Source organism: Desarmillaria tabescens (assembly GCF_030435595.1).
Source record: "Desarmillaria tabescens strain CCBAS 213 chromosome Unknown EV420scaffold_51, whole genome shotgun sequence".
Taxonomy (NCBI): Eukaryota; Fungi; Basidiomycota; class Agaricomycetes; order Agaricales; family Physalacriaceae; genus Desarmillaria; species Desarmillaria tabescens.
Genome location: NW_026848350.1, coordinates 96,159 through 122,620, shown reverse-complemented (window position 1 = coordinate 122,620; position 26,462 = coordinate 96,159). Strand labels below are relative to the sequence as shown.

The window sequence follows — 26,462 nt, the reverse complement described above, 5'->3', positions numbered from 1 at the left end:
ACTCTCCTGGATATCAGTGGATATCATATTAGATTTCAATCGTAACCATTGAATGGTGTGCAATCCTTAACGACGACCCTAATGGTATAGACTTTACATTTGCAACGCCCCAATATTCTTTGGAGCATGACTCTTGGTATAGCTGGAACCGTCTTTAAGCTTGCTTATGCCTTAAGAAGCTTGAGTTCTCTGATTTACTCGGGACCCTTTTCCGCTGTAGTATCCCTCGGAACTTGCAGTGAAATGAATGAATAAGTATATCGGATGTCTAACCTCATGTTTCTCCGAGTATATACACACAGTACCCGGGCCTGCCTCGCTCCTAGTCTATGTTTATCCTTGCTTCGTTGGGCACTTATCATGGATCATGATCATAGACTAGTAAGTATCATCTGCCTCGCTGGTGCCTGTGCCCTGTCAAATGGTCATGGCGTCATCTTTACCTTCGCTTAATGCCGTCCTGCTACTTGCGAGCTAGAACCCTAAACTCGGATGCGGATGTCTACGTTACCACAAGGCTTACAGCCGCGTTGAACCCCGAATAAGACACGTTCCGATGTCGTGGTAGCCGAAATTTTACTACGCAGCGGAGCCTAGTACGTGAATCAACTTGTGGTGCTCTGTTCATCGGCAGTTGACAACTGCCTGCTTCCGTTCCTTACACCGACTGTGCTTCTGATGGTGCTTCTGATGATCTCTGGCGCGGGATTTGGATGTTTGCAATGCCCTGAGATTGACATAGACTTTACTTCAAGGTACGCCCATGCGTATCCGTGTGATGAAATAGCAATCCCCTCATGTTCATGCATGGCAGGTGCTTCATTTTTCAACAGTGTGGTGTTCCTTTTAGGGTTTCCGGAAGCATTAGGCACAGTTTGACCGTGCCTCGGACAAAGGAGATAGCCACACGAGTCCATGACCTCACTGGGAAGGGATACGAAATTGGATGCCAGTATAAAAACAACTACTTCATCTTGAATTCCCCCAACTTTCAATCATGCGTCTCACAATAGCCCTCCCGGTGCTTTTCGCTTTTGTTTCTGCCGCCTTCGTCACCGCCTCACCTATTGTAAGTCCTCTACCTTTATAAGAACGTCTCGCATGCTTATATTGATTCAAGGTCGAAGAGGTATGCATCCAAATCGTCCGTTAGTATGTGCTTATGCTCACCGTTCGTTACAGCGAGTTGCAGTTCCCGGCGCTCCTGGATGGAAGGTTTTCAAGATTTTACTTCAGTATGAGTTCTCGGTCTCATCATTTGGCTGTTTTATAGCGAGTCATCACCCCCCCAACCCCTGCCCCAGGATGGCGCCGCACCGAAGCAGAGGTAAGTCATCGCTAGTCTTTCCGAATACACTCAAACCCGATGTTCTTTTAGAGAGCTATCCCTCCGCCTGACCCGGCCCCAGGCTGGTAAAGGACATGCTCCCACGTGAATATCGTAGATTACATTTCTAATCGATATAATCTGCGTTGGTCCCGGTATTCGACTATGGTCCGTTTTATGGATGTACGACTCCACACTTAATCGGTTGAAGGAAATTCTGCATGATGTAATTAAAGCTACCTATCTACCTATGAATTGTCATATTCATCAATTAAAAATCGGCGGTCATGAAATCCTGCGTGCACACGCAATGTATGCCTCCAGGCCAACGCAAGGCTCGACCCAGTTGCCTTGCGATGAGTACTTGCTCCGAAATGCACTTTCCCTGCAGCAGTCACACTGCAAGCTCCATATCGAGTAGGATCTCTTTAACTATTCTCCCAAACGGCTTTCGGAATCCTTCCTGAATCAGATGTGAGGAGCCCTTGTGACGGTCGTGAGACGAAGGAGAAGAAATAGAGACCGATGGTAGAATCTACAGAGTAGGCGAACAGTGTAATATCCACCGCTCATATTTGTATAAGCGCTTCCCCCGGAATGCAGCATATCGTAAAGCAACACTATGACCTACGCAGCCCGTGGCTACTCATTCCGTTAATACCCATTGCGTCCAAATTGCGTTGTAGATACCGAGAGTCGACTCTCGAAATAATTGATCGCATCATACTCTGTAAGAATCTAGAACGAGAATTTCCAGAATGTTTCCAAGAAAAGCAACAGAGTGACATTAAAAGATACCAGACGGTGATACAAACATTCTAAATGGCGGCGACGGCTACTGTGTACGGCGGCCTGGTGTAGATAAGAGGGAATGGCTTGTCGTTCTACGAAGCCGACCTACACGGAGAGCTCTGCAGATTTGGCGATGTTTAACACATGGCGATGATCAGGGCTTTACTACCAAGTTTGGCACACCTACTTACTTGCGGAGACGGGAGTCGACACCGAAATCATAATAGTGTCTTGATCTGCAAGACTGACGCCACGGTTAACGTTCAGCTGGTCGCCAAATCCTTCTTCCTGGTCACAGCAAGTATCCACCGGACCCGCCGATGTGTCCGATGTCACGGGTAGAAGAGCATTTCATCGCCAATAAGCAGATGTTCCTCGGTTGCGGAAAACTTGTATTTCAAAGACGTGTTCTGTGGTGCCTTTCAAGACTTAGAAACTCCAGAACCACGAAAGGTTACCGTCGGACTGTGTAGGCAAAAAATCGGCTGTCTCTGACGTTCTGGGCACAAAGTGTATGGTGATAACATTCCTGATGTCGAACATAAGGAATTCAATATCAGGTAAGGCGAACGTGTGCGGTGACAGACGGATAACTGAATCACAATTGCATGTAATTAAATGCGGATAAATATTACATGTGTGCACTCAGGTTCACACTGTTAATAAAAATGAGTGTTGAAATTCACAACAGTTGGTACGATACGTACCACGTAAAAGACCCAGAGCGCAACTCAGACACGAGCAACGTGTTTCGTCTACAAGGCGCTTCAATTCCGCAATCTCGCCGTCCCATCCACTGACACACAAAGGTGCCTCAATCAATCTCAACCGGCTCGGTCGAGACGTGGTTGCGAACGGTGGCTCTACCACCCCTCCACGGGTACTCGCTATCGCGATGAGATCCACAACCTGCACGTCGCCTTCGACGAAGAGCTGCATCAAAGACGGACAGAACCAATCTTCTCCATCAACCGGCGGAGAAGACAGCTTCTCGATTAAACTGGCTTCCTTGCACCGGAAGAGGGCGACGTCGTCTAGTATGAGTCGCACGACGCTCGGGAGAAGCGAAAGCCATTGAATGAATGTTGGTACATCGGTCTCGCGTAGAGAAGACCGGATCTCGAGGGTATGAAGATTCGCGGGAACAAAATTCGGCTGACTCCACTGCATGAAGACTAGATTCCAGTGCATATGGTCGTCGCTATAAGAGTAGCTTTCAATGAGACGGAACGTCTGCAACGAGGGTGCACGAATGCGAGAGACGTGGAGGGCGAAGCACCGAAGCGATTGGATGTGAAGATTGAGCAAACCTTCCATTAGCACCGACGTCCCCTCGCTGGAAGAATGGGGACTGTCCAGCAGGAAAAGGGACTCCAAATATATTGAGACCACGTTTGGTATGAAGGTGATCAACTCGAAAATTTGGGAGTTCGTGCACCTATTCCGGCGGTCAATATTGCGGAACTCAAATTGAGTCACACTGCGGCTCAACACGCTCTTCACCCACGAAGGAGAGACAGAATCGGCTCCCAGAACTCTCAACTTCGAAGGCGCCACGTCCCACAGCTTCTTTTTGGGTGAGCCTTTATCCCCACACGACGTGACATGCAGTTCCTCCAAGCTAGACAAATCTTCTCCCTTGAGAGTTTCCAACGTTCTGGTAGGAACCGAGGCATAAACCCAATTGTGAACCAATGATAAGAGATCCTTTTCGCATTCGTAGTATCTTCTTCGTTCTGTGGGAAGGGTGAGGTACAAAGGAGCCGACTTGGCTTTGGAGAGTTGGACGAGACCGTGTCGCTTGGAACGTGTAAAGTCAATGATCCCATATAAACGTGGAGTGGATATGACAATTTCATTCCAGTCGCTGCACGTTAAACACAGTGGAGGCAGGAAGCCAACTCCCCATTTGTGTACACCAACCTCGAATATATGCGCGTATATTTCTGGGGGCAGCTGAAGAGACATCTTGTCGGTAAGGCGGTTCACTGTCGTATTTTGCTTTCTCACAATGGAGCACCATGTCATATATACTCGACCCAGCTGCAAGTAATTTGTCAGTATGTTGACTGTTCAAGAGTCATTGAGCGTGTACCTTGCACAGCGGCACCGGAAAAACTGTCGGCTGCAGTCATTCATAGTTAACGGTGCCGACGGTGCCAATTGTGAGAGAATTCTTCGGCAATTAAACTTGGGAACTTCGAAAGAGCGTGGTCACTATCTGCTTGCGCCAATGACCTAGATGCTAATTGAGCCCGGGGGTCGTCGCGTTCGTCATGATGAGTCACGGTTGGCTGCTGCATTGTTCGTCGTGCTACACACTCCTCGTATGAACGTAAGACAAGATGGATGCCTCCACGCTGAGCTCGAGGATAGCGGTCGACGTGGTGGCCGTTGCTAAGGTGAGATTTGGTTGATCTTCAACTTCCCTGGGCTCATCACACACCTTGACTTTTAGTCGCGCTCGTTATCATGTTGCACAGGAATACAGCACGGTTGGCGGACCGAAAAGGACATTGGGCGGTGCTGAGCTGGACGCCGGCGGCATGATGGCGGTCGATTGCGAAGGAGCGGAACTGTTGACGGTTCCGGGTTACCGTACGAACTCACCAGCAATTGTAACGTACAATGCTCGATACGGAGTCGTTGTCGTTGTGATTAGGTTCATCGTCGTCGTTATTGTCGTACTCCAAGCGGTCATACTGGTGAGCAAGGATAAATGATCGCATCTGACCAGCATGCTGAACATTTGTTATCCTTTTTCCAGGTAGAATTACGACCGTGTGCTGATAGACGACACACATGACAAGAGCCAAGATTCCCCATTTGTTTCTGTCGTCGCGACAGTGCCACCTCGGGCGGATCTTGCAACTGAAGCTTTGTGGATGCAAGTAGGGCCACGGTCAACAACCGTTATCTATAACCATGAAGGCCGTTTCTCGTGTTCTCCGGCCATTGACTGTTGGTATTCGTCGAGAGGATCCCGGTAGGATATGGGAGAGACGCGCGCCTCTCACGCCGGAGGCCGTTCAGGACTTGGTAACGAAGCAGGGCGTTCAGGTGCAGGTCGAGTCTTGCGACAGGCGGATATTCACCGATGATGAATACCTAGAGGTGCGAGATATTCTACGTGTCCATTAGCTGGTAAAGTGCTGAGCAGCATACAGGCCGGTGCTAGCATCCGGAAGGACCTCTCCGCTGCGCACATTCTTCTCGGTATCAAAGAACCCCTCCTGAATTCGCTGCAGCTCTCGCCAGTTCCTTCCCCAATTTCCCCAGCCAATGTCACTCGTACTTACATGATGTTCTCGCACACTGCAAAGGGCCAGTCATACAACCTTCCACTCCTGTCATCATTCCTCGGGCACAAAGAATTATCCCGTCTCATCGACTTTGAACTACTCACTGATACCGTGACCGGTAAACGGACCGTCGGATTTGGGTGGTATGCCGGAGTGGCTGGCGTGTTCGAAGCGCTGTCCTCTATGGCCCACTCCCATCTTGAATTTGGGGTTGCTTCTCCGTTCCTGGTATGCCTCATTAAACTTTGTTTCAAACATAGACTCTATCTGCATTCCAGTTTACTCCAAGACCGCATACCCAGCCGTCTTTGGATCATCTGCGAGCAGCTCTACGCGCCATTGGAGCGCGAATTGCTACAGAGGGCACCCCGAAAGCATTGGGTCCGTTTGTCGTTGGTCTCACTGGGTAAGTTCCGTGTCAGTCTCAATCATTCAGACTCTCACATGATCTCTTAGGACAGGAAATGTCGCCGAAGGCTGCCTGTCGGCTCTTTCGGAACTGCCTATTGTTAAAGTCGCAGCGAGAGACCTTCCGGCCCTCGTCAAAGATCCAGAGATAGACTTACGAAAGGTAAGGCACGACGCCGGAGATTAGACAGCGGATTTTGAATCACCGTTTATTAGATATATCTCGTCCATGCTTTACCGTCTGACTACTTTACGCGTCTTGACGGCGGTAAATATACTCGGGATCACTATTACGCTCATCCCAACCTGTATTCATCAAATTTTGCCCAAACCGTGCGCCTTAGATATCTATGTCTCTTCTGAGCTAAGTTCTCGAACAGATTGCCCCTTACCTCACTCTTTTCCTGAATGGCGCAGGCTGGGCTCCCGGCTATCCACGAATCATGACAGATGAACAGCTGTCGACCTCACTTACACTCGCGCAAGAGGTTGGCGGCGCACGATTCACGAACATCGGCGACATCAGTTGTGATCCCGAGGTACACATTATCACACTGTCTCCCAAATCCCCATCCTGATGCCAAATTCACAGGGAGGTCTTCAATTTCTTACGCATGCAACTACGCTATCAGCACCCTCCTTCAAAGCCCGGCCCGCTTCTCTTCCTCAGCACTTACCTTCTGTAACAATGATGGCGGTAGATATCTTACCATCTTCCATTCCTTTGGATGCTTCACGGGGCTTTTCTCGAGCATTAGTCCCATACCTGGAAGCCCTGATCGCGTCGTATAAAGGCGACACCAGCGGTGATCGTATTGAAGCTTTAAATCGAGCGACTATCGCCAACAAAGGAGAGTTAGCTCCGCAACATCAGTGGCTGCAAGAACGCGTAGATGCATGGCGCGCATCGACAACGAGGTCTACAACATCTTCTCATGGTCATTTGAAGGCCAAACATGTTCTGATGTTTGGTAGTGGCATGGTAGCCGGCCCCACCGTGGACAAGCTTGCAGAAAGATCTGATGTTCGACTCGTAATTGGTTGCTTGTTTCTCCTTTCAGTTTTGTACCACGCGTTTCTAAACTTTGGTTCACAGTTAGCAACTCACGCTTGGAGATGAAGAAGCTACGTGGCAATCACTACAATGTACAGTACCGTGAAATCGATATGGGCAAACACGCCGATGTCTCGCGGCTTGTGGAGGAATCAGATGTCGTTATCAGGTATGCTTGTTTCGCCAGTGCTCTTCAATGAGGTGTCGACTATTAGGGCAGTCTTTTGCCGGCGCACTTTCACCCTATAGTCGCTGAGCACTGTATCCAACACAAGAAGCACATGATAACAGCGTCATACATCTCTGATTCAATGAAGGCTTTACACTTCCGGTATGACTGTCTTCTGTTACTCTAGTCTCGGTACTGAGGCTAATGCAGTGCACTGGATTCCAACGTTCTTCTTCTCAATGAGATTGGCCTTGACCCCGGAATTGATCACTGTTCAGCGATCTCCCTCATTTCTAGGCTTCAAGCTCAGAACAAGAAAGTCGTCTCTTTCATTTCGTTTTGCGGGGGCCTTCCTGCGCCAGATGTAGACGACATGGGTCCGCTGAAATACAAGTTTAGTTGGAGCCCGAGAGGGGTTTTGACTGCGGCGCTTAATTCTGCGAAATTTAAGCTCTTCGGCGAAGTACGCTCGCCTGGATTTGATTTTGGAAGCATCATGTCTTACTTATTTTCTTCAGGAAAAGAATATAACTGGAACCAATCTGTTGCGCTCCCACTTTCCTCAGGTACCTGTGATGCCCTCGGTGCATCTCGAAGGCTATGCGAACAGGGATAGTCTTCCGTACGCTGCCAGCTATCATCTGGGACCTGTTCCGAAACTTCGTACTCTAGTTCGGGGGACGTTAAGGTGAGCCTTAACTATCCTCAATGGTATTTAATTCACTATGGCCACAGATATCCCGGCTACTCAGAGCGACTCCAGTTCTTCAAAGATATCGGACTGCTTGAGCTGAACGGAACCATCGCCCTAAAGGATTGGATAGACTTTGTCCCTCTTTCGCAGAAACTGAAGCAGGAGCTTCATCCGGAAGACAAGCATATCAATTTGCAATATCTCGAGGATGATGCCGGGCACCTAGAAGCTCTGCGATGGCTCCTTGCGGGTCGCACGCCCCCTCTGCCCACTAAACCAATGGCACCGCTGGACGTATTCACGGTTCTCTTGGCGTACAAGCTCCAGTACGCGCCCCATGAGCACGATATGGTTGTCCTGTCCCACGAGTTTATCACCAAGTCAGTCTCAGAACCATTGGCCCCGGAAGAGGTGCACACGTCGTCATTAGTCGCATACGGTGATGACAAATATTCTGCTATGGCAAGGACAGTCGGGCTGCCTGTAGCACTAGCAGCGCTGGAGGTACTTGATGGCAAGGTGTCTGTGAGAGGCGTAGCGGGCCCTGGAGATGCAAGTATCCGCGAGCCCGTGCTTGCTGGAATGGAAAGTGTTGGATTGGGGATGGAGGAGATTTCTGGTGCTTCGGAGACGGTGGAGAAGGCTTTACAGATTGGCGTTTCGGACGCATGAAATTAGTGTATTAATACTCGTGTGTCATTACATTTCCATCCATTGCAGCTGTACTATAGCATGGTTATTCCTGCATACAATATGAAGATCTTTATCTCGAGGTGTTATCAAGGATCTCACGCGTGTCACATCCAACGACAATAGTGTTGATTAAGTTATAATATAATTAGCGCGGTGAGACCGCTAGCGCTGGACACGCTATAGAAATATCCAAGCTTACGATTTCACCCAATCGTACGCATTTTCCCGCTTGCGTCTTCAGGGATTCTGCGTCAGTAAATACTGAATTAACGATTTTTATTTTCATATTTTTGGCGTTTGCAACTATTACCAGAGCATACTTAGTAGACTAGACCATGGCTTAACCCTTCTCAGCCGATTCGATTGAACCAACATGAGAAAGAATGGGGGAAGTGACTGTGCATGTGTCCGAAGAGCACGAGAAGCAAACAGCATCATTCTAATCATGCGCAAAGATCATATGTTTCCATGAATAAGCGCCAATGTAGCTTACAGAGGCAAGCTCTACTAAAGTGACCAATGTTCTTCACTGGGAGAGTTCCAATTCTCGACGCGCATCTCCAGACCATTATCAGCTAAAGCTCGAATTTCCGCTGTCATGGCATCCTTGAACCCTGTGGAGCGTTGTGACCCCTCTGGGATTTTGAATTGCATTTCAATTATTTTTAGCCGTCCTGCACGGCGGCAGCGAATCATATTGAGTATGGCCTGCCAGTCAAATTGTTGGGGCAGAGACAAGTTGATGCAAAGTACAAGATGACCCAGGCGAGGGAGAAGTACTGGAACATCTGAGGAAGGGGTGAGGGATTGAACAATATGTTCACTGGCCGAAGAGAGCCCGGTTTGGTCCATATGTAACCGAACTTTGAGGAAGGAAAGTGTAGAAAATGCATCGTGAGGAAAAGGGTTATTATATGAGCGCTGTAGATATGTCAATACGTGCTGATCTGCGCTCAAGCTCTTGAGGTGACATCCAGATCGCTGGAGGAAATGGGTAATGCATGCTGAGACAGTGATATGATGGTCCTGGTGCTTGAAGAATCATTCCCATGTATTCACGGACAGGACCAGACTTTCCAGCCGTGGACAAGTCACCCAGTCCAACATAGCTAGCTTCTCAACAAAGAGGCATTGGATATGTGGCATGACCATCGGTGCCTGGATCGACGCCCGCTCGACAGGTGGCAATTCTAGCTCGAGGTGACATACTCTGAGCTTGGGTAGTTGACCAAGGAGCTGTTGATCGTCTGGAATAGTGATAAGCCCTGAGTAATGAGTGATACAGGGCGATAGCTTCATTTGCGAGATCCCTCGAGTTGAAAATATTGCTCGCCACAGCTGAGGAGCCTTTAACCATACATCCGAGTTGTAATTTTCATCGTAGTCATCGGCGATATGTATTTGTATCGTTTGAAGTGTAGGAAGGTGGGATATAGACACCTCTAGGCGGCGCATATGATGCGTGGTAGTGTCGATAATCACGTCCTTCCAGCGATGACATGATTCTCGCGCAAAAAGTGATAAAATTTCATCTTCTTCAGCATTCGGAGACTTTTCAATGTCGTTAACGACCTGTAGCGTGAGAGGATGCTCGCCCGTCCGCTTGAGATATGTTCGCAAGATCTCACGAGCATGCTTGGGAAAAGGTGTTCTCACTACGACATTCTGGGCCCAAGATGCAGGAGATGTGTGCAACGTTTCCCTCCAAAGCCCACAAACACGATCTAAAACCCAAAGAGGGCCATCTAGGCGCAAAACACTTTGGCGTTCTGAGATGGTCGGGTGCCAGCGACGGTCATCGTCTATGTCTTGCCACCATGAGTGGCGTACGAAGTGGAAGACTTCGATGAGAAGATCTCGGGGAAGACGACGAATAGGGGCACGAATCGATCTGCGAGCTTCCAAGGCCTCCATTACTGCACGTCGATGCAACTGGACTTGTTGAAGTTGGGCATCGTAAAAGGATTGGTGCCGTTCCAAGGCTTCCATTACTGCACGTTGGTGTAACTGGACTTCGTGAAGCTGGGCATCGTAAAACGATTGACGCTGTTCTAACTCCAGGATGTCAGCACTAATCAACGCATCTTCATTGGAGTCAAGAATCGTTCGTGGCTGGCGTAAAATTTGTGCAACAAGGTTGTTCGAGCCTTGGAAGACTTTCAAGGAAGCCTGTAGTGTCTCCTCGCCATCTGAAGGAAGGACATTGACGAATCCGCAATTGCGACAGGTACAGCAGAGCATGATTTAGGTCCCTGTAAGGCATCTCATAGAACTGTTGCAAAAACTTATTCAGACACGTACTGTGCAACCGGTTCGAGGTTACGGCGCCAACTCCGAATTACAGTACTTACGCGGTCAGCGCGGTCACGGTGGTTCGTTTCCAAGAAGTAGACACACGTGACATAGATGCACCCTGCCCGAGCTTCCTCTTTAACCTTTTCCCCTATTTGTACCCTTGTCGCTAGTGTCGCTATCCCGACGGTCCTACTCCCACCGTCATCGGTGAACGTTTGAACTCTGGAGCAGCAAGAAAAAACTACGAATTCGAGAAGCTTGATAACAAGGAGAACAAGACGCAAAGGTCGCTGTGTGTCGCTGTGTGGTGATCAGACAGTTGCATGACGATAGGAAAGTGTGTTGTCCAGAGACGCGTTTTGGAGCTCAGTGAAGAAGTTTTGAAGGACCCAAATTGGTGAGGTGCAAAGGGAATGGAACGCTTTTATAGTGACGCGACCATCTGGGAATGAAAATGAATCTTAAAGGGTAATGTAAAGGCGAGCTTTCTTCTACATCTTTATTCCCTTGCTTACTGCAATATCATTAGGCGGTAGATGTCGGACTAGGCAAAGTGACCAGCGAGCCTTTGTCATCTAGTCGGTGGCACCCTGTGACCCTCTCAATATCGGAGAAATAAAAGAGCAGCTTGCTCATGAAAAGGCCGTGGGACCATCGTGACCATTGATCTCCTTTCAATGAACCCTAAATCGGGTGGATTACGGTCCTCTTGGAATCCGGCTCTCAACCCATAATATTTTGCTCGGAGGAGTATTATGGATGGGATTATTTTTATGTCTGCCCCCCATATTTCAGAGCTTGGGTTGCTACTATTCGTTTCTGCCGATATCGTCAAAATCTTGGTCTATCTCGAAATGTAACGCGGTATGAGACCGTTTGACTCTTGACGTGATGTTTTTTGTCAGGTGTTTGTCTCATACTGGTATAATACATATATGTGAGTTCTGTGTCGCTATGTTGACTGAATAATTCTAATCTTCAAAGTGGTACTGCCACGCACATAGTTCCCCTGAAAAATACCTACTGTTCCTGGATATTTCCAATCGATGATCTGCATTGGATTGCCCCACAACTGAGCAGTGCTATCGAAAATCGCAGTGTCGGTACCGTACTTTTATATTCATGATCGACAGGTACAAGCGCATATCTAAGAATAATCTGGTCCCGCGTCTCAGCTTCAATCGTGCCCTGTGCGGTGCACGTCTTGTATACATATAGTAACCTCTCTAGCGACCAGAGTCGAATGTTGCTAGATGGACGGATATCGTCACGAAGTCGAACTCTACAACCCGTATGAACCACAGCCAGAAGCAGGACCTTCGACGACAGAGTACAAAGTGCGTTCATGAGTTCCGTTGTCTCACTCGTAACTCACCGCCATCAGAATGAAGCACGAACAGGATTGTTGACTCAGAGTCCCCAGCAACGGCCAGATAAGTCCTGGCTACAACACGGGCTCTGCTTCACTCTTCATGGCCTCCTTGTTTGTGTGCACTTCCTCATCTTGCTGATATGGATAACCCGCGCTGAACACGATGTCACCGTGCCAATTGGAAGACGGAGCAGCATAATATCTACCGCCATCGTCCAAGTATCACAGATCATAGGGACAGTAAGTCGTCAGAATGACCTTAAACATGTTTGCTTCTTACGCGCTTTTTGTACAGCTCTACTTGGCAGGACTCATTTTTGTCAGCCAACAGCTTGGTGGACGTCGCAATGCTCGTACGAGGCAGACGTTGACGGCCACGAGCGATAACATGGCGGCGTGGTTCGGATTAGGAGCGGCGTTAGCATCGCTTGTCCCCTCTCTTCTCGTTGTAGGATATTTTGTCTGTATCGCGATCTTGAACACCACTACCCCCGCTATATTCAGCCTCCAACCATTCAATCAAACACGAAGCACAGTCATTGCTACTACGCTTGGAAAGCCGAATATCTCGGTGAATAGTCTGTATGTTCATGTCTCTTCTTTTTGCGCATATATTGATGTGTTTTATCTTCGCTTAGTGCTGTGTCCAACCCTCCTATGAACTTCTGGCTTGATTCTACGTCCGTTGTCCCGTACCTCGCGCATAGTGACCGAGCATCAAGGATAGGATTGGAGAACGGTACATTATATGATGTGATCTCAAACAATGGTGGGAAAGGGACAGTGTCTATGAATGCGACAACATTCAATGTCTCTTGTGGTTATATTGATAATGCCTCGGTCACCGACAACGGGCATTCGGGGAACTGGAGTGTAAGTACGTCTTACCAAGATACTGCCAACTCAATACCTGTTCTCGGTGAGTTTCACTAACATTTTTCAATTCCTAACTCATATTCTGGCTATCTGCAGCTCCTAATGCGTTCAAATGGCTGCCTTTATATCCTCATACACTTAAGGATCCCGTGAGTTCGTTGCTTCAACTGTTATGATCCCAGGACTGACAACATCTCTAGTGGCGACATGCAGCATTCTACACGTCTGCGAACATAACAGATTCAAACGGTTCTAATGGTGTTCGTGTCTCATTAAACCCACCAATGCAGCCCAGTGCACATATCGACCAGTCAAGGAGTGAGTCCTCTCTCATCATCTTAGTGTTTGTTTTATCTGATGGATCCAAACAGTGAACGCCAGCAATTTTAGCGAGAGTGCGGTCTACTCTATGCAGATCATTGGATGTACAATTTCCCTCATCAATCAGTCCGCAGCCATTGATGCGGAGTCGCATCTTCTTCAGCACGTCTCACCTTCGGGCGTGAAGAATACATCGCAATGGTCGTCCTGGCAGCCCGGCTCCATTCCTGCGAAAGTGAGTACAGTCTCTGCGTTATCGCAGAGTACGAAAATCACTGGGCGCGCTGAAGAGACCGCTCCCCCCGCACCCCCAGGCTCTAACTCTCCTCCTGCATCGAGAGACGGCAATGGAGGAGTGGGAGGAGCGGCGCCGCAAGGTCCCAATCCCAATCCAGTACCTCCAAACAACGGAGGTGGAGGCGAAGAAAATCCAGGAGAAGGAAATCGCACACCACAAGTTGCAGCGCCTCAAGATCCCACCCCCAATCCCGCGCCTCCGAGCAATAGTGGAGGTTCGGGAAATGGTGACGGGGGAGTGGGAGGAGCGGCACCCCAAGACTCTAGTCCAAAACCGGCACCTCCAAGTAATGACGGAGGTGGTGGTGGTGGTGGTGGAGGTCAGCCGCTGAATCAGAACCCGGGAGCACCAGCACCAACACCACAGGACTCAAACCCAAATCCTGCGCCTCCAAGTGACGGAGGAACTTCAGGAGGAGATAGACCACAGTTCGCATCACCTCAAGATCCCAGCCCCAACCCTGCACCTCCCAACAATGGCGGTAACCCGCCGCAGCCTCCAAATCCGAATCCAACACCAGCTCCAGAAAATCCACCGAATCCCAACGCTGCGCCCTCAAACAATGACGGTGATACACCACCGCAGAATTCAAACCCGAACCCTGCACCTGATGGAGGAAGAGGAGATCTGCATCCATTTCCAGCACCTCAGAATCCGAAAGCCAACCCTCCACCTCCCACCAACGGTGGTGGTAGTAGCTCGGGCAATGGAGGTGACGGAAATGGGAATGGGAATGGAGGTGGTGGAAACGGGGGCGGTGGCGGTGGTGGGAATAGTGGTCAGGGGACGAATGCACCAGGACAAGGGCAAGAACAGTCGAATCCTCCAACGGCTCAGTCGGATTCGTCAGGGCAAGGCCAGTCGAATTCCGGACAAGGAGCTACATCTCCACAGGGTGGTGGCGGGCAAGGAGACGGACAGCAGAACTCGAATTTCAGCACTGCCGGACAACCTCCCTCCGACAATTCGAACACCTCACCACAAAATTCTCCTTCTGCACAAGGCCAAGATACCACTGGTGGTCAGCAAAATCCCCCCGGGACGGGAAATCCTGCCCCGGCTGGTAATGGCGACACAAGTAACGGTAATACTCCTGGTCAGTCAAATAGCAGCGATGGGGCTGGTCAGAATGGAGGGGGGGCTGGAGATGGGTCACAGGGTATGGGAGGGGCAGGAGGTACGAGCGGACAAGACTCGGGAGGCCAGCCGGGAACAGGAGATACGAACAGACAAGGTGGAGGAGGCCAAAATGGAGGAGGTGCTGGGGATAATAGCGACGGGTCGCGGGATGGTGGAGGGACAGGAGATACAAGCGGACAAGGTGGAGGAGGTCAAAACGGAGGTGCAGAAAGCACTGGTAATAATGGAAGTAACTCTGGTGCAGGAGGACAAGGTAGTGTCACTGGTCAACCAACAAGTCACGGCGCCGAACAACCAACTGGTACTTCGAATTCTGCAGCGATGATTACTGTAACATCGATGAAAATAGTCAACGCTACGATGACGGCTACAGCAGTGAGAAACAGTGGTACACCTGCAACGGTTTCGTATTATGATTCATCCGATGTTTTCCTTGGAGTTGTACGTGAATTTTCCCCTTGTTCTGCCTTCTCTCACATTGACGCTTGTCAGTGGTGGGAACTCTTCAATCAAGCCGCGCTGTCTCGCTTCCCTTCTACGGACGACTGCCCTGGACAGCCATGGCAGAATCCAGATGCATGTAACCCATTTACTGTCATAGAACAGTATGGTATTGCTTCGTTTGTGGATCTGAGCTGACACTTTTCTTGTAGGTTCGTTATGGAAGATCTGGGCTTCTATCCGGTTTTGTTGGACAGCCCTGTTAGGACGGACTCAAAGGTCACTCTTCACGATTTGGAGAATTCACTCGCTAGTGCGACGGCAGCATCATATTGGGCTGGTTCGTGTTTCCCTGATTCCTTCTTCGGTATGATGATTCAATCTTATTTTAGCTCTGTACACAAAGAGTGGTGGTATGAAGGACAGCGATCCTTCTAATGCTGCAAATGGTAATTATAAAGTCGCTGCGGCGGCAGGGAATGCTACGATGGAGTATCAACACACCGTAATGAGATTAACAGTGCGTGGTTATTACCCTGTTACATTATTATATCCCTGATATCATTCTACCCTTGCTCAGATCAACCTCACACCGGTCAGTCTCTTCCCTTTTCAGTTCCGCTCCCGGAAGTTGATTCATCTTTCTTAGCTGCTCATGGGCCAAGTTGCTTCCATCCTCCTCTTCATCCTTGTCTGGTGCCTGATTGGGCGGCCGGTGAGGAGTGATTCTGGGATCGAAACAGTGGGCCTGCTCCAGATTGTATGGTTCATTCACCAGCGGCCGGAGTTGCAGAGGATCATCGCAGATGTGGATAGGCCGACGATAGAGAATCTAAGGAAGGCAGGGATGGTTAATATGTCGTTGGACGGGGCGGGAGAAGAGGCGAGACCACTTGCTGGGGTCGGAGAGTAGGGCGATGGCTATAGAATGGCTATTTGGGTTCCGTTCAAATTCCTGCTACGTTAGTAGAAGGTCTTATAGGGGATGGATGGTAGCCGAGTTTTTGACAGCTCCCCGAGCCGAATGTCATCGGACTTTCTATGTATGTGTGATAAATTTGAACGGCGTGCCACACATAAATTTCTGTTAAAGTCAGATTCTCGGTGTGGCAGTTTCTTTGTTTGTCACTTTGTTTACTGTGACTCATGTTACTATCACGCTCTCCACGGAGTTGCTCGGCCGAACTTCCATTCAGCTCTCCAAACAGCGATTCTGAGAGAAAATGCGAGCTGGTGGCGGCATCTGCCGCCACCGAGCGAGGCTTTTTCGAGCAGCACCCTTATTACTGTTAGTTTTTGAAGTCCTGATCATAACTATTTACTAACTGATTCAATTCACCCACAATCACCAATGGCATCGGCTCTGATTCCAACTCTTAGGTTCAATCGTGTATAAGTGAGGTAGTTTTTGGACAATGGATACTTTCATGAGGAGCGAACGTAGCAGGCTTTGCCCCAGAGCGGGCCTTACAGGAGTTATTCTGTATTAGTACTCGTTTCTTTCATCTCATAATATCATTGTTAGTTTACTGCTCGGAAAGGTCAGTGGGTCTAGACTGACGGAGATTCGGTCCGAGTACTGCCAAAAAGGGACATGACAGATGCTCAATAGTTGACCCTTCAGGACCCCTATCCATCTTTCTCAAGCATGCGCTCTTTTTCTCCTTCAGTCTAACACTAGTCGTCACCAACGCGTCGCATTCAAGGTGCAGATTTCATTTACCTTCATGGTTACTTTTGTTTCTCCTCCCTGCAACCATGACAACTCGGCTGATGTCGTTAAATGAAAAGGAGAGCCAGCCTTCGACCTCACCTCATCTCCCCATGTCAGACCCGACAGGAAGCACTTCGTCCTCTACTTCGGCTTTTCTCGAAGAAGTGGAGCTTTGGTTATCAAATATCGGGAAACAGGTCAAGGCACTGGAGGAGCGACACCGCAAATGGTATGATGAGGATGTGGAAAGTACGTGCTTCACATAAGTATTTGCTTGAGTAGCCGTTGATCCTTGGCGATAGGTGCGAGCGACGCATCTATCACATCCACCGATACCAACAGTAAAAAGGATGATTCATAGTCCTTAAGTACTTGCGATCGTCCCACAAGTGTAATTCTAGAGAAGAGAGATACCATGCCCCATCGCTCCCATCGCCTGTTGTATTATGCGCCTATACCGTTACTTACATGCGCACGAAAGGCCTCTCTGTATTCAATATAATGACATTCACGCTTAGGAATGTGATGCCCTAGGTTTAACCGTTAACGGTCTGAGAAAGAAAAAAAGGACAGAAAGCATCATACCCAGCAGCCCACGTTCCATCCAAGCCCGTACAAAGACCCTCCGAGGAGAAAGGCTGCACGGGTGGGAAACACGCCTTACCGGCCAACACGCTCGAATAAGCCTGAGAATTGACGCGTGTTAGAAGAAACCGCGTAAGGAGAACTTGACCCACAAAGTCAGACCAACAGTATTCCACGTCTCCAGTCCCAGAGTTAGCGAAAAAGTAGTTGCAGCTTTCGTACGTGAGCGTCAACGTGTGGTCGGCTTTCACAGTGAAGTTGTTTGGCGCATTGGTGGAGAAAATCTACAATCAAAAGAAATATCAATATCAATATCAGAGACAAAGTCCGTGATGAAAATCACGACGAACATTGATGGCATCCACGATAGTCGCACAATCTTCTCCGATGGGAGAAAGAACGCCTGCAACATGATTACAGCTGGTGGTACCTAAACAACCCACGCTAGGTTACGATCAGATACACAGGATTTTTTCGATTTGGAGCTTACAACGCTTTTCACACGCACTGGTAATAGGGCATCTCTCTGTCAACGCTCTCTTCTCGGTGGAGGCGCAGGAGACGGTTGCCAGTTCTACAGCCTTTATGCCTACCCAGATTAGACTGCTGTCGACCTTGGAACAGCCATCCAAGCGCGTAGCTAGAGAAATACGTGAGAATCAAGCCTAGGCGGGGGAAAAGACGACGAACAATTCGTTGAGAGAAACGAGGTGACTGCTGAAGATACCACAGCTACTTGGATGGCAGCGACTATAAGGAGGAAGGTTTGCATGTTGGTTGCCTCTTCATAGTAGAAGAGGCCAGCTTATATTATGGTGGAGCGTCCAAACAGGAAGCCTTACTGGGCTGTTTGAATGCGGATACGGCGAAGAAAGTACCTGCGCTACGTAGCATATACGGCTTCTGATAGCAGTGTCGGCGTGTGGCCAAGGGCCTCACCTACTACAGATCGGCTCAAGAAGGTCGTCGAGGGGAGCAGCAATAGCGTGTAATCGTGGTTATGTCTCAAAGATTTCCTTTCCCAGATAGACGATGTAGGAACGAAACAAGGATGGCATAAAAATTGAGTCAAAGAGAGCAAAAGATAAGTGTTTTTTGACGTGTAGTTTGTGTAAAGGATCTTCGATTTTCTTCAAATAAATTGTCCTTGTGTACTTGGAGAGTCATCAGGCTACTGTTCGAATGCTAAAGACAGAAGGATTGTGATCCTCGAATATCGTGGTTCCGAGTTCATAGAATTGAGCAGCGCACGGTTTTCCGGGGTTGACGGGTGAGCGCCGTTCTAATTTCCGAGGAACGAACACGACTTGGTTCACTTCGTCTTACCTTTGGCTAGTTCTAGGGCTTGAGGGGGGCACCAAAGTACAGGTAAAAGGGACAATGAACTGGCGCCATGAAAGGGGGAGAGGCTGGACTGATTTGGGGGAGCTCCATCGGTCCGAGTATCCGGTTACTGAGCTACCGGAGATCCGAGGAGGATGACTCAGCGAGCTACTGTCAGCCTGTGATTCTTTCCCGCCTTTCCCGTATTCCTTACTCTTCCTTATTGCCCATATCCTACAATCCATACGGTATACCTAGGCGATACCCAGCGGTCAGCACACCGTATACAATCTTTTAAACGCGTAGAAAATGTCTTCAGCTCTGCTCGGTGAGCGCCTTTTGATAATTCACTCGGTTCTGGCTCACAATGTTTAGATATGATAACCTCGAGGACGAGGACTCTCGACCCTAACTTTACTGCAAATCCGCCATTGAGTAGAAACTCTGACGACGATCTAACCCCATGGGCGACGCCCTCCGACTCGGACGAAGATGAGGTCGTGCCATCACAGGCCCCTCTTTCTGCTATCAATCGCCTTCCACCGGAGGTTCTCATGCATATATTCTCGCTGATGAGCCGGGGTTACACTACAGGCACTTGCTACGATGTTCTCGACATCACCCAGGGACCCTGGCTCATCGGGAGGGTATGCGGTCAATGGAGGGATGTCATCCATTCATTCCCTTCTGCATGGGCGTCCATAAGTATTGTTTCCCCCCAAATCATCAACCATGACTCCGTATTACTTCTTGAGACGGCTCTCAGGCTGTCACGTCCCTTAAAGCTGTCCCTCTGGGTCAATCTACAAACAAATGGCCTCAATGAGTGTTCGATAATGAATGCTCTGGTCAGGGAGTGCCGCAGATGGAAGAGTGCAGAGCTCATTGTAGAGGCAGATATATGCGCCTCCTTCGCTGATCTACCAGGGCAGCTGGAGTTGCTGGAGCGACTAGATCTGTATGCTGGAAAGCATCCCGGCCCAAATGATCCGGGAACACTTAACCACATTTTGAAGCGCGCGCCATTGTTAAAAGACGTGAGGCTTCCCATTGTCGTGGACCCTACGGTCCTCGAGCTGAAATGGGACCAGCTAACGAGATTATGCACATTTCCCGGCCAAACGAGGGACTACCTTGACATCCTCCGTCAGGCGGACAAACTCGTCGACTTGGACAGCATAACCTATCTCTCGGGCGCAAGAACTATCAGAAATGAAGAAGAACCTGTCGTACACACTTCCCTTCGTAGCATCCGTTCCAACGATCTCCACCTACTGGACAAACTTGTCCTTCCTTCCCTCCAATCGCTAAACTTCTTCTTCCCCAACGTCATTGCCTACGCCAGACCGCTATGTGACCTCCTAGTTCGCTCCCAGTGCCAGCTTCGAACACTCAAATTAGAAATTCGAAATTACTTTGGGGGCGTTCACGACATTTGTAGGGTCACCCCGGAGCTGACCGAGTTGGATATCGCTATACCGAGCAATGGCGAATCAGATACGCTCTTTCGAGGTTTGATATACTCAGAGAAAGATGAGAATCTTCTGCTGCCGCATCTGAAGAGCTTGGTGGTTCCTATCAACTATACGGTGATTAACGTGGCAGACGTGGTGCAAACGCTTATCAGGTTTGTGGAGTCAAGATGGTACCTGAAGGAAGGATCTCCCATTTCCAGACTTTGTGCTATCACCATTCGTATTCAGAGGCCCCCCACACCCAGCGATGCGCAGCTGGAGACATTGAAGCAGTTCCAGCGAGAGGGGTTGAATGTGTTTCTTTCTGTGCAAGGTTTGTATACAAGCTTTTCGAATTTTGTATGCTAGAACTGACGAAGAATCAGATAAACGAATTTTATGAACTAAACGTGCTTTGGTTATTCATCACTAAAGATTTAAAGAACACCGTACACTCGTGGCAGGTGACTAACTCGCGCCGGTCAAAATGCGACGGAAACGATTGGAATATAGATGGAAATTCGACAGAGTCTTTTGACCACAGCAAAATACGTCGGCTTTACCATTGAAGGGAATTCCGACTCATTTGATTTTGGCAAAAGCTTAAAGTGTGGTCAAAATATCATATATTATCCACCCATTTTCGCCGCTTTTTGCCTGTCTGAACATAGCTGCTTACCAGAAGTGGTAGAAATGTCAATTGCATGATATCTTTACAATATCATCTAAAGAAGCAACAAAAACGAACACAAACCTCCCTTGATGTGACGACAACCCTTCATTAACATTCACAATAGGTAGTAGGCAGGCAGTGTTAGTGTTACATGGCATGGTCCAACCGGGAACGCCGGGCGCAGTAAAAGGCTGACGAACGGGGGAGGTATCAGGTAGGTGACGTAGGACCCTGTCATTCGTAAGTACAACCCAAACTAGCTTTGAATGAAGCTGTCAACTGCAGCTAGTAGAAGGACTCAGATACTCAAGTACTCATATACATACCCCAAGCATGTGTGTGCACACTCCCTCCACATGTATCTATCTCTTCAATCTGCCTATGTGCATAGGATGTAGAGAGATTGAAAGCAAAGATAGGAAGCATTATGTAAGACAGTCGCAGCAGGCTGAAGAGCTCTCGAAGTCAGACTAGAAATAGAGAAGGGCGACGAAAGCAAGTTCATATACATCGTTCGTCATAGATGTGCAGTAGCTAGGCAATCAACATACTATACAAACAATACACTCATCATCAAGGATCATGACCGGGAAACATTTTGATACTGCAAACTTGCAGGCTGATATTCCAGCAGAAACAGATCTGACTTGTTGGCCGCCAAGAAGCTGAAGAATTCTGTGAGCAGCGCGAGCGGGATCAATAGCAAGAAGCGTACTTCAGCAATTCGTTGACATAATCTCGTATGAGTCCCACCGACTCTGCATCCAAAGGGGACGCAGAGACCATTTGTGGCAACGAAACTGAAGACTTTTCAGTGAAAATAAAGGATGACTCAAGCGCACACACCAAGCATCCTCAGTAAATGCTCCGCTCCGTAAATAGCGCTCATCTCAGGTATCTTACTGACATCGACATCAGCACCAGTAACGTACGTCTGCCTGACCACGGCATATTGCGGTCTCTCAAATCGATACAGCAGTTGTGAGCCCAACGAGCGGTCAAAGTAGACTTGGAGGCCAGAGATGATCGTGTGTATCAGGACCTCCGGCTGCCTCAACCTGTCAAAATGTGAGAAATTCATCGGTTGCGATTAGGCGGTGGTACTGACTCGGGTGGTCTGGTCTCTAGGACATGTTTCTCAAACAGGGCTAGTATCTGCACAACGTTAGGTTTCCGCGGAAGGTCGACGAGCTTTTGACGAGTGTAAGCCGGTAAGAGACATGTAGCAGACCAGAGCGCGTACTTGGTTGTTCTTCGTGACTGCTTCCCAGTCGTCAACAAGTGTAGCCTTGAGGAGTTCCGGCACAGTCAGCTTCATTTCGGGTTTTCTCGTGCTTTCATCCTGTCGGATTCAAAAGTCGGTATGCAACTTGATACGGAAGAATTACGCACATCATCTCGACCTCGTTTTGTCCCACGCGTGCCATCTTTCCGAGCTGTCCTTGAAGGCCCAGTTGTGCCTGCACCATCTCGGGCTGCACTAATGTCTGAGAAATGGGAGGTATGTAGAGACGAAGATAGAGCGAACTTTTTGCTTTGCTGGCAGCGGCTTGGTTGGCAGGAGTGTTCGTTTTTTGTAAGGCTTTCTGCTTCGCGAGGTTTTCTTCTGTATATTTGAGGGCGCGACTCAGAGGAACCCATTCGTCCCACCTGCACCGTGATGAGCACACTACAGACCAGCAGAAAGTTGGGCGACGCACGTTTGTTTCCATCCTTTGTAATGTACGAAATAGTGTAACCCCGTGAACGTTGGCTCCGTTGTCGAGGCCTTGAGAATCTTGGCTTCGTAGATGAGTGGGCCGTGGTAGCATAGAATCCTTTCGCCGATTGTGAATGTAACCTGCGAAGAGGATGGATCGGAGGCCATGCTAGCTCGAGCAAGTCAGGGAAGGTATTGGCTAGACGCGAGGTCGGAGGTGGTGGTGGTCCGTGCTGAGCTGTGTATTAGTGGCTGTGCGCGTTATTTGCGCTCATCTACGCTGGTGGGCGCAGGGGCCGCTTCAATTTAATTCAACTCAGCGACGTCAACAAATTTCACGGGACTATTCGAGGTATCAACTTGAATTTGAGTGCTATACTATAAGGGAATTTGAGGATGAACACTCGGGGTTATCAGTACTCGTACTAGTAACCCGTGCATTCTGTAGCGAGACTCGGCATATTATCCTTCCATAGAAAAGCACCAAATGGAGCGGTAGGTCGCTGTCCGGCTGCAATGAAGGAACGACTTCACTGACAGGGTTCAATAGGGCAGTTATATCAGAACGAAGATTGCAATACAGCATTCGATTCCGGCAATCCTACCTATTTTTAACTTCACAGAGATGAAACGGAAAAAGAAAACATCAATGTAATCCGAGTAATCACGCGCACGACTCGATCTTCCCTCTTGACAGTCCTGGAAAGGAAACGAAGATTAAGCCAACGTAGCGCTGAAACGTTTTGCGTCTAAATCATGGCGCCCGATTCAAAGATTGGAAAAGCGGCGCTATATCTTGCGAGAATTTCATCTCCGTCAATTCGGATTTCGTCGAAAATGAGACCTAGTGCGCGAGTACGTTCACGTAGAAGATTGCCGTCGAAAGGTAGATTTCCTGGAGCGACTGTTGCCGGTGTGATTTTCGCATGGTGGTATTCTAGTTTAAATGAGTGATCACAAAGCTAACCCCGGAGAGACATAAACTCATCAACAAAGTACGTCACTCATTGACCTTGAGGTAGTCTCTTCAGGGGACCGTACTATCAATCACCGCCAACTATAATTGCACCCATGACAATTACGGCAAATTGTTATCTGGAATGGGAAATAAATGCTGCTGCGGCACTACCAATAGGCGAAGTTACGAACTCGCCTAACATCAGGACATAAGGAAACGGAATTATCCAAAACATCATGCACCGGCGGATATCCGAAGAACATGGAAGCTGTGACTTCATTTCTCGGAAACTTATCAATTACTTGCGCGGCGCATCGGTACATCGAAATGAGTCTATGAACGGGCTCTTCGGGAAATGACATCGCCGATCGGCGGTCTTCAAACGCTTAGCTTCAACCACCACCATCTCTATTGATTTCCCTCCAAGAGACAAGTTAATTCCGTGAGTTGTCAAGTGCTGCGCTTACCTCTAAATATGCAGATGATATGCTGTCCAATAGATCTTTTGGAGCGTTCATTGATGCTGTAATTAGTGAATGATCTACCAGGGTCGTTATGGCAGAAGTCGGTTGAATCCGCGTTGATTTTTCTAGGTGTGCCAGGTCGCATACTCCCACGCAATACGGGGATCTTCCGCACTTTAAGCGTAGACACGTTGGAACTACTTAAATGTAGAACGACGGGGAGTTTCCAGCTCTATACTCCCCCCATGCCCACGTTACCCAGTGCTCTCGCAGAAAATATCAGTATAGCACCCTCAGATGTGTATAGGATGTGCGTGACGCCTTCACGCTCTTGGACTATACTGATTTTAATGCTACAGAGCAGGACCTCTGGTACGACTTCAATCCTGGATCCCGGAAAGCGCGGTTGCTCATTTTTCATGAGAAGTTGATTGGCTGTTTCCTGAATTGTACATTATATGGCGTTCTGTGCAATCAAGTCTGTTAGTAGTCCTATCACTGTACGCACTATCTTTATTACCCTTTACTCACCCTATTCAAAGACATATACTACATCTCCTTTCCAAAGGACCGTCTGGTGTCGAAGATCGTTGTATATGTGCTCTGGCTGACAGAGACCGTTCAGACTATTATCAACATCGCCGATACTTTCAAAGTCTTCTGTTACGATTTTGGGAACCTTTCTGAACTTGATGACGTCCATCTCTCATGGTTCAGCGTTCCTATTCTCTCCGGATTTGGTGCGCAATTTTTACGTATACGGTTTACACTTCGAGTTACTGAACAGAAATAGTTGGCTGTGTCTCCCAATTATTTTACGCCTGGCGGATGTATAAATTCAGTAAGAAGGCGCGATGGATGAGCGTTACCCTTTCGATGGTAAGCCTTGCGCCTAAACGTTTGGTGTCTGCTCCCTAAAACTCCGATGCTTTCTTCAAAGATCGCTTTTATTCAATTTGCGGCTGCGATTGCTTGCGGCATCGAGGGACGGAGATATGATCACTACTCAGACCTTCGGATGGATCCGAAGGACAGGATGGACACAATGGTGAGCCTGAGGTCGTCGTTGGGTCACCCTCTTTATTTATCTACGATTCACAGATATGGTTGGGTGGGAGCGCTTTGTGCGATACTGCCATTGCTTTGTGTATGACCTACCTTGTAAGTGAAGTATGGGTATACATACCACTTAAGTCTTGACTGATCATTCCCGTTTACAGTTAAGTCGAGCTCATACGGGTTTCAAATCTACTCGGATACTTCTTTCCAGGCTGATACGTCTGACCATCGAAACCGGGACAGTAACAGGTTAGTCATGTATTGCTAAAATGTACGCTACTGGTTTATGTTCCACCTTTGCAGCTACGCTTGCTGTCATTGACATCGCGCTCTTTCAAGCATATCCCAACCATACGTATCACACTGTCCCGGCGATCTGCTTGGTAAAGGTCTATTCGAATACCGTCCTTGCTGTTTGCAATAGCCGTATGACGAGGCGGATTCGCGGAGGGAGGGAAGATGCAACCATTGACGTATGCAAGTCTTTTGATTTGTCAAGTGGCGGATTGAACATTGCCGAGTTTCAAGGCATGCAGACCGACACAAATGCAGAGTCTTTGCAATTTGAGTGTCCCCAGGGAGACGAAAGAAAGAAGAAGGCTATTGGGCTGCTTCCTGCCGACGGAAATAGCCCAACGGTGAATGTGCTAAGCGCAAAGGTGATACTTTCCCTCATGTCAGGAAAATAATCTCATGCAATTCTATTAGCCAACGTGAATGGTCTGGCTTTCGATATGCATTGATTAGTACTCGCGCGGACAATTTTGTATATAACTATAATCATCATGCGGACCATCAACCGGTATACGGCGGGAGAAGACTTGGAAGTGGACTTGAGTGATACTCGTGAAGATTTTGTTTCCCAAATAAAGTTTCCTGAAACCGCTGAATCACATCTTCTCTTTGACTTGTTTGAGATTCCTTTACGAGGTATCGTTCTCCGTAAAGAAACTCTTGTTGAACTGTCAAGTACCTTTTTATCTTGCCACAAGCTTTGTAAAGTATTGCCCCTAGCAGAAACGTTGGATTCACATCTCAGTAGATCTTTGACATGCCAAAGGGTGTCAATGGCCAGTATTGCTCGCGCAATTGGCAAGGAGGTCACGATTTCTGAATTATCGGACTCAGAAATTCTGGTCAACAACGCGCGACTGTTGTCGGTCTCTAAGCTGGGTTCTCGTTGAATGCAGGTGTACCAAGTCGGTCGTAACAGCGCACATCCAAAATACTGCAAAGGTAGTGCAGGGCGAATGTACATGTGACTGGTAAGGAGTCGAGATAATTGCCGAGCCTTCGCAGGCTTCAATGCATCACTTGCTGTTCAAGACTTTGAATCATCATCCCTCAACTG

General features: G+C 48.5%; 10 protein-coding genes across 10 annotated transcripts; 6 read left to right on the top strand and 4 right to left on the bottom strand.

Annotated features, from left to right (window-relative positions):
- Window positions 1–158: 158 nt before the first annotated feature.
- On the top strand, window positions 159–529 carry EV420DRAFT_979990 (uncharacterized protein). The gene has a single exon (XM_060484238.1). It carries the CDS (start codon window positions 265–267, stop codon window positions 451–453), a length of 189 nt encoding a protein of 62 aa, XP_060325349.1. The 5' UTR covers window positions 159–264; the 3' UTR covers window positions 454–529.
- A 1,930-nt stretch (window positions 530–2,459) lies between these two features.
- On the bottom strand, window positions 2,460–4,316 carry EV420DRAFT_980050 (uncharacterized protein). Its single transcript, XM_060484239.1, has 3 exons — window positions 4,215–4,316; window positions 2,827–4,162; window positions 2,460–2,775 (listed from the first exon to the last, which is right to left on the bottom strand). Exons 2-3 carry the CDS (start codon window positions 4,145–4,147, stop codon window positions 2,771–2,773), a joined length of 1,326 nt encoding a protein of 441 aa, XP_060325348.1. The 5' UTR covers window positions 4,148–4,162; window positions 4,215–4,316; the 3' UTR covers window positions 2,460–2,770.
- A 728-nt stretch (window positions 4,317–5,044) lies between these two features.
- Window positions 5,045–8,418, top strand: EV420DRAFT_1277127 (Saccharopine dehydrogenase-domain-containing protein; the record flags this gene model as incomplete). Its single annotated transcript, XM_060468005.1, has 12 exons — window positions 5,045–5,233; window positions 5,287–5,649; window positions 5,700–5,827; window positions 5,878–5,992; window positions 6,046–6,162; window positions 6,210–6,368; window positions 6,422–6,869; window positions 6,926–7,052; window positions 7,104–7,214; window positions 7,263–7,515; window positions 7,571–7,740; window positions 7,788–8,418. The coding sequence occupies 12 exons, from the start codon at window positions 5,045–5,047 to the stop codon at window positions 8,416–8,418; spliced, it is 2,811 nt and encodes a 936-aa protein (XP_060325347.1).
- A 967-nt stretch (window positions 8,419–9,385) lies between these two features.
- Window positions 9,386–10,830, bottom strand: EV420DRAFT_979932 (uncharacterized protein). The gene is made up of 2 exons (XM_060484237.1): window positions 10,741–10,830; window positions 9,386–10,691 (listed from the first exon to the last, which is right to left on the bottom strand). The coding sequence occupies exon 2, from the start codon at window positions 10,678–10,680 to the stop codon at window positions 9,481–9,483; it is 1,200 nt and encodes a 399-aa protein (XP_060325346.1). The 5' UTR covers window positions 10,681–10,691; window positions 10,741–10,830; the 3' UTR covers window positions 9,386–9,480.
- A 991-nt stretch (window positions 10,831–11,821) lies between these two features.
- On the top strand, window positions 11,822–15,609 carry EV420DRAFT_979905 (uncharacterized protein). The gene is made up of 8 exons (XM_060484236.1): window positions 11,822–12,071; window positions 12,119–12,346; window positions 12,402–12,688; window positions 12,745–13,025; window positions 13,079–13,131; window positions 13,183–13,300; window positions 13,354–15,182; window positions 15,234–15,609. Exons 1-8 carry the CDS (start codon window positions 11,988–11,990, stop codon window positions 15,378–15,380), a joined length of 3,027 nt encoding a protein of 1,008 aa, XP_060325345.1. The 5' UTR covers window positions 11,822–11,987; the 3' UTR covers window positions 15,381–15,609.
- Window positions 15,326–16,157, top strand: EV420DRAFT_1572881 (uncharacterized protein). The gene is made up of 4 exons (XM_060474369.1): window positions 15,326–15,522; window positions 15,575–15,702; window positions 15,763–15,777; window positions 15,832–16,157. The coding sequence occupies exons 1-4, from the start codon at window positions 15,402–15,404 to the stop codon at window positions 16,093–16,095; spliced, it is 528 nt and encodes a 175-aa protein (XP_060325344.1). The 5' UTR covers window positions 15,326–15,401; the 3' UTR covers window positions 16,096–16,157.
- Window positions 16,158–17,410: 1,253 nt separating this feature from the next.
- Window positions 17,411–18,253, bottom strand: EV420DRAFT_1648514 (uncharacterized protein; the record flags this gene model as incomplete). The annotated part of the gene is made up of 6 exons (XM_060478183.1): window positions 17,411–17,426; window positions 17,482–17,582; window positions 17,634–17,765; window positions 17,832–17,911; window positions 17,972–18,121; window positions 18,172–18,253. The coding sequence occupies 6 exons, from the start codon at window positions 18,251–18,253 to the stop codon at window positions 17,411–17,413; spliced, it is 561 nt and encodes a 186-aa protein (XP_060325343.1).
- Window positions 18,254–18,976: 723 nt separating this feature from the next.
- Window positions 18,977–20,945, top strand: EV420DRAFT_1572871 (uncharacterized protein). Its single transcript, XM_060474368.1, has 3 exons — window positions 18,977–19,132; window positions 19,180–20,592; window positions 20,645–20,945. The coding sequence occupies exons 1-3, from the start codon at window positions 19,114–19,116 to the stop codon at window positions 20,659–20,661; spliced, it is 1,449 nt and encodes a 482-aa protein (XP_060325342.1). The 5' UTR covers window positions 18,977–19,113; the 3' UTR covers window positions 20,662–20,945.
- A 566-nt stretch (window positions 20,946–21,511) lies between these two features.
- On the bottom strand, window positions 21,512–22,798 carry EV420DRAFT_1277184 (MRG-domain-containing protein; the record flags this gene model as incomplete). The annotated part of the gene is made up of 8 exons (XM_060468011.1): window positions 21,512–21,596; window positions 21,647–21,731; window positions 21,778–21,989; window positions 22,040–22,122; window positions 22,175–22,273; window positions 22,324–22,418; window positions 22,445–22,581; window positions 22,632–22,798. The coding sequence occupies 8 exons, from the start codon at window positions 22,796–22,798 to the stop codon at window positions 21,512–21,514; spliced, it is 963 nt and encodes a 320-aa protein (XP_060325341.1).
- A 1,209-nt stretch (window positions 22,799–24,007) lies between these two features.
- Window positions 24,008–25,989, top strand: EV420DRAFT_1768101 (uncharacterized protein). The gene is made up of 11 exons (XM_060480955.1): window positions 24,008–24,120; window positions 24,182–24,362; window positions 24,412–24,424; window positions 24,480–24,534; window positions 24,595–24,792; window positions 24,846–24,931; window positions 24,993–25,100; window positions 25,154–25,213; window positions 25,273–25,360; window positions 25,415–25,770; window positions 25,820–25,989. Exons 1-11 carry the CDS (start codon window positions 24,075–24,077, stop codon window positions 25,826–25,828), a joined length of 1,200 nt encoding a protein of 399 aa, XP_060325340.1. The 5' UTR covers window positions 24,008–24,074; the 3' UTR covers window positions 25,829–25,989.
- Window positions 25,990–26,462: the final 473 nt, after the last annotated feature.

Bases quoted from the DNA above. Each gene is read 5' to 3' on its own strand.
- EV420DRAFT_979990 (XM_060484238.1), top strand. From the start codon at position 265: ATGTCTAACCTCATGTTTCTCCGAGTATATACACACAGTACCCGGGCC.
- EV420DRAFT_980050 (XM_060484239.1), bottom strand. From the start codon at position 4,147: ATGACATGGTGCTCCATTGTGAGAAAGCAAAATACGACAGTGAACCGC.
- EV420DRAFT_979932 (XM_060484237.1), bottom strand. From the start codon at position 10,680: ATGCTCTGCTGTACCTGTCGCAATTGCGGATTCGTCAATGTCCTTCCT.
- EV420DRAFT_979905 (XM_060484236.1), top strand. From the start codon at position 11,988: ATGGACGGATATCGTCACGAAGTCGAACTCTACAACCCGTATGAACCA. The intron at 12,347-12,401 runs GTAAGTCGTCAG...CTTTTTGTACAG, and splicing joins TATCACAGATCATAGGGACA to CTCTACTTGGCAGGACTCAT. The intron at 13,301-13,353 runs GTGAGTCCTCTC...GGATCCAAACAG, and splicing joins ACATATCGACCAGTCAAGGA to TGAACGCCAGCAATTTTAGC.
- EV420DRAFT_1572881 (XM_060474369.1), top strand. From the start codon at position 15,402: ATGGAAGATCTGGGCTTCTATCCGGTTTTGTTGGACAGCCCTGTTAGG. The intron at 15,523-15,574 runs GTTCGTGTTTCC...ATCTTATTTTAG, and splicing joins GGCAGCATCATATTGGGCTG to CTCTGTACACAAAGAGTGGT.
- EV420DRAFT_1768101 (XM_060480955.1), top strand. From the start codon at position 24,075: ATGCTGTCCAATAGATCTTTTGGAGCGTTCATTGATGCTGTAATTA. The intron at 25,101-25,153 runs GTGAGCCTGAGG...TACGATTCACAG, and splicing joins AGGACAGGATGGACACAATG to ATATGGTTGGGTGGGAGCGC. The intron at 25,214-25,272 runs GTAAGTGAAGTA...TCCCGTTTACAG, and splicing joins CTTTGTGTATGACCTACCTT to TTAAGTCGAGCTCATACGGG.